The sequence below is a fragment of the Mandrillus leucophaeus genome, unplaced genomic scaffold (assembly GCF_000951045.1).
Source record: "Mandrillus leucophaeus isolate KB7577 unplaced genomic scaffold, Mleu.le_1.0 Scaffold1540, whole genome shotgun sequence".
NCBI lineage: Eukaryota > Metazoa > Chordata > Mammalia > Primates > Cercopithecidae > Mandrillus > Mandrillus leucophaeus.
The window spans coordinates 349,919-354,268 of NW_012101522.1; the positions used below are offsets into that span (position 1 = coordinate 349,919).

The 4,350-nt window shown below is 37.2% G+C and overlaps 1 protein-coding gene across 1 annotated transcript; it reads right to left on the bottom strand.

The window, feature by feature from the left end:
- Positions 1 to 3,084: 3,084 nt before the first annotated feature.
- LOC105536109 (olfactory receptor 5F1) lies at positions 3,085 to 4,029 on the bottom strand. The gene has a single exon (XM_011975381.1). The coding sequence runs from the start codon at positions 4,027 to 4,029 to the stop codon at positions 3,085 to 3,087; it is 945 nt and encodes a 314-aa protein (XP_011830771.1).
- Between the last annotated feature and the right edge of the window lie 321 nt (positions 4,030 to 4,350).

Consider the following 4,350-nt stretch of genomic DNA (forward strand, 5'->3'; position numbering starts at 1 on the left):
ACTATTAATTTATTAATATGATATAAATATATTAATATGCAATACATTATACAATTCTCTGATTTATATATATTTTTTCTGGACTCTTTACTTCATTCCATTGATCTATATATTTAGGTACCTTAAGATATTCTAGGTAAACATTCATAACACTTACCTAAAGTAGCAACTTATCCTCTAATATTTTCAAGTTTACTTTCCCTCACTTCGTTGCATTGGCTAGAACCTCCTGCACAAAGTAACGTGCATATTTTTCTAATTGATATATAATTGTTATACATATTTATGAGCTGTATGTGGTATTTTCATACGTGGATACATTGTGTAACGATCACATCCAGTGTGATTGGGATATTCATCACCTGAAACTATTATCATTTATTTGTGTTGGCATTATCTTAACATTTCTCCTCCAGCTATTTTGAAATATACGACACATTATCTTTAACTGTAGTTGCCCTAATGTGCTAACAAGCACCAGAACTTATTCCTTCTATCGCTCTGTACTTTTCTGTCCATAAGCCAAACACTCCTCATGCTCCCTTTCTCCCATCCCATCCCAGTCTTTGGCAACCACCATTCTATTCTTTACTTCCACGGAATCAAATTTTGGTAGGTCTACATATGAGTGAGATAATACGACATTTGTCTCTTTGTGCCTGGCTTAGTTCACTTAACATAATAACCTCCAGTTTCTTCAATTTTTCTGCAAATCACAGGATTTCATTCCCCATCCCACCCCTTTTCTTCCTAGCCTCTGCTTCTGTGGAAATCCAATTTCTCCAACACCATTTATTGAAAAGACTGCTTTTCCACCAATGAACTTCCTTGGCACTCATGTTAAAAATCATTTGAACATATATGTGAGAAGTTATTTCTGGGCTCAAAAACAAACAACAGAGAAAATGCAGCATGGGCTGGGCGTGGTGGCTCACACCTGTAATCCCAGCACTTTAGGAGGCTGAGGTGGGCAGATCACCTGAGATCGGGAGTTCAAGACCAGCCTGACCAACAGGGAGAAACCTCGTCTCTACTAAAAATACAAAATTAGCTGGGCGTGGTGGTGGATGCTTGTAATTCCAGCTACTCAGGAGGCTGAGGCAGTAGAATCGCTTGAACCCAGGAGGCAGAGGTTGAGGTGAGCTGAAATCGTGCCATTGTACTCCAGCCTTGGCAACAAGAAACTACGTCTCAAAAAAAAAAAAAAAAAAAAAAAAAGCTTTATCTAGCCTCAAAATGAAGGGTATGTAAGGGTGTGATTGGAGCAGAAAGATAGTAGCTTAAAAACCAGCATAATGAGAAAGTTAGAAGCTTCTTTCCAAGCCATCTGGAAATATGCAATACATTCTTGTAAACTAAAATTTCTGTACTGTACTATCAAACACTAGAACTCATTTATTACATCTTTCTGTATTTTTGTACCCAATTATCAACTCCTCTTCATTCCCCATCCCACCCCTTTTCTTCCTAGCCTCTGCTAACCACCTTTATACTCTCCACCTTCATGAGATTCCTTTTGTGTGTATGTGTGATGGAGTCTCATTCTATTGCCCAGGTTGGAGTACAGAGGCAGGATCATGGCTCACTGCTACCTCCGCCTCCTAGTTTCAAGCGATTCTCCTGCTCAGTCTCCCAAGTAGCTGGGACTACAAGCATGCACCACCACACTCAGCTAATTTTTGTATTTTTAGTAGAGATGGGATTTCACCATTTTTGCCAGGCTGGTTTCAAACTACTGGCTTCAAGTGATCCGCCTGACTCATCCTCCCAAAGTGCTGGAATTACAGGTGTGAGTCACCACAACTGGCCAAGATTTTCTTTTTTATTCCTACATATAAGGAATACATTTTATTCCTACAAATGTAATATTTGTCATTCTGCTCCTGGCTTATTTCACCTAATAACTGACCTGCAATATCATCAATTTTTGTTGCAGTGGAGAGGATTTTATTCTTTTTTAGGCTGAAAAATACTTCTTTGTGTGTGTATACCACAGTTTTTTAATTGAAACAAATTTTTAAACAACAAATATTTTTAAAATGTCTCGGAATGTGAAAATTTAGGCATACTATAACCACTTTATTTTTTTCTATTTCCCATTTATGTATGTACAAGAGTGAAAAAAAAAACAGCAATCAATGTGTGTATAAATCTATAACTTCAACAAATGTAAAATGAAAATGTCAAATGGTAAGAAAAGATAGCATAATAACAATTTGTGAACAGAAATTCCAAGACCTTATTTTGAAGACTATCTGTCAGATTCATTCATTGAATATTATTCTATCACTTGCAACTACGCAATGCTTAAAATCTTTGCAGCGCTTGACCATGTGTGCATGTGTCTTTCTGAATGTGTGTCTGTCTCAAGAAAAGAAAGGGAGAGACAGGGCTAGAAAATTTGGAGCAGAATGAAAGAGAATAAAAGAATAGCTGTAATTGATGCATACTAATCAGAGTCTTCTTGATAGCGTATTTTGGCACAAACTCTCAGATTCTTTAAATATACTCATGCACGTGTGTGTGTGTATGAGAGAGAGAGAGAGAGAGAGGAGGTAAAAGACGGAGAGTTTAGAATTCCTATTAAACCTATAGTCCTAAAATTTGATTTCTCTTGATTACTCCAAGAAGTAGTTCAGTGAATACAAAGGAGAAATATATATTAAACTTATAGCATTTCTCACCTATGTGATATTTAACAATTCCTTAAAAATCATAAATGGTGAAAAATAATGCATAAGAAAAAATGAATAGATAATAGAAATTATTTTATATTTCCAGTTTCATGTATCATTGTGGCTTTAGTCTGTAAACATAGATTCCATTTGTTTTTCTAGATAAGATTTCACTTAAAAATATTCATTATTTTGGAGAACCTAACAAAGATATACAGAATCATAGTAAAGTCAACATGCCATGGTCTTGAATAAGTTTGGTAATTTACTTTATCCCTAACTGGATACAAATATTTAAGTATTAACAAAATATGTTTACTGAGAAAATATTCTAATAAATATGTGGGTATAAACCAGACTTTGAAAGTAACTAAAACATGCTCTTTAATTCAGATTTTTAGTCAAACAATCACAGAAATGAAGAGATCCCTTTCCTGGTAATTACATTCGCTAAAGCCTTCTTTACTTCCTTATTCCTGAGGCTGTAGATCAGAGGATTCAACATGGGGATCACCACTGTGTAGAATACGGAAGCCACTTTGTCCCGATTCAGGGAGTAGCTGGAGCTAGGTCTCAGGTAAGTATAGATGGAGGTGGTGTAGAACAGAATTATGGCTGTCAGGTGAGAGGCACACGTGGAGAAAGCTCTGTGCCTTCCCTCCTCTGAATGCATAGAAAAAATGGAGAAGAGAACGCAGGAGTAGGAGGTGAGGATGACAAGCAGAGTCCCCACAATATTCACACCAGCCAAAGTAGAACCTATGCTTTCATTCAGAATTGTGTCAGAACAAGAGAGCTTGAAAAGTGGGGGGCTGTCACAGAAGAAGTGATGGATGACATTGGAGCCACAGAATGACAAGCTGCTTACATGGCTTGTGTTGACCATGGAGTTCAGCAACCCTGCAGCAAAAGCCCCAGCTGCCATTTTTAGGCAGATTGTCCTGGACATGATCAAGGAGTAAAGCAGCGGGCGACATATGGCCACGTACCGGTCATAGGCCATTAACCCAAAGAGGATGCATTCGGTTGTCGCCAGGGCGATAAAGAAGTACATCTGTAGGAAGCAGCCAGCAAAAGAGATGGTTTTCTTCTCTGCTAATAAGTCTGCCAGCATCTTTGGGGTGATGGTGGTTGAGTAACAAACGTCCACAAAGGACAGGTTAGCCAGGAAGAAATACATGGGTGTGTGAAGCTGGGAATCAGTTTTGATTAGGAGGATCATCCCAATATTCCCCAGTACTGTAAGTGTGTAAATCACAAGAAAAAACAGAAAAAGGATAATCTGAAGCTCCAGTGTGTCTGCTAATCCCAATAGGATGAACTCAGTCAGCGAGGTATAATTTTTTCTGGTCATTTATGACAAATATATTTTGTGCAAACTTTGTATGAGATGAAAATGTTTCTCCCTTTGAAAGTTTATAGAAAAAAACCAGAAATGTTAATAAGGATATTCACATATGGAAAAACCTAGGATAATATGGCGTAGTAATTAAAGTGACGGAAGGATGATTAGAAGACAAATGGATGAACATGTGAATTTAATAAACAAAGGTCTCTATTGAATTTGGGTTGTAAGTCTCTCAAATTTCTGGTCTAACTCTACATACTTCAGTTTCTGTAAATGTGCATAAATTGTACTATTGTTTCTATACCAACCTCCATTCAAATCCAAAAG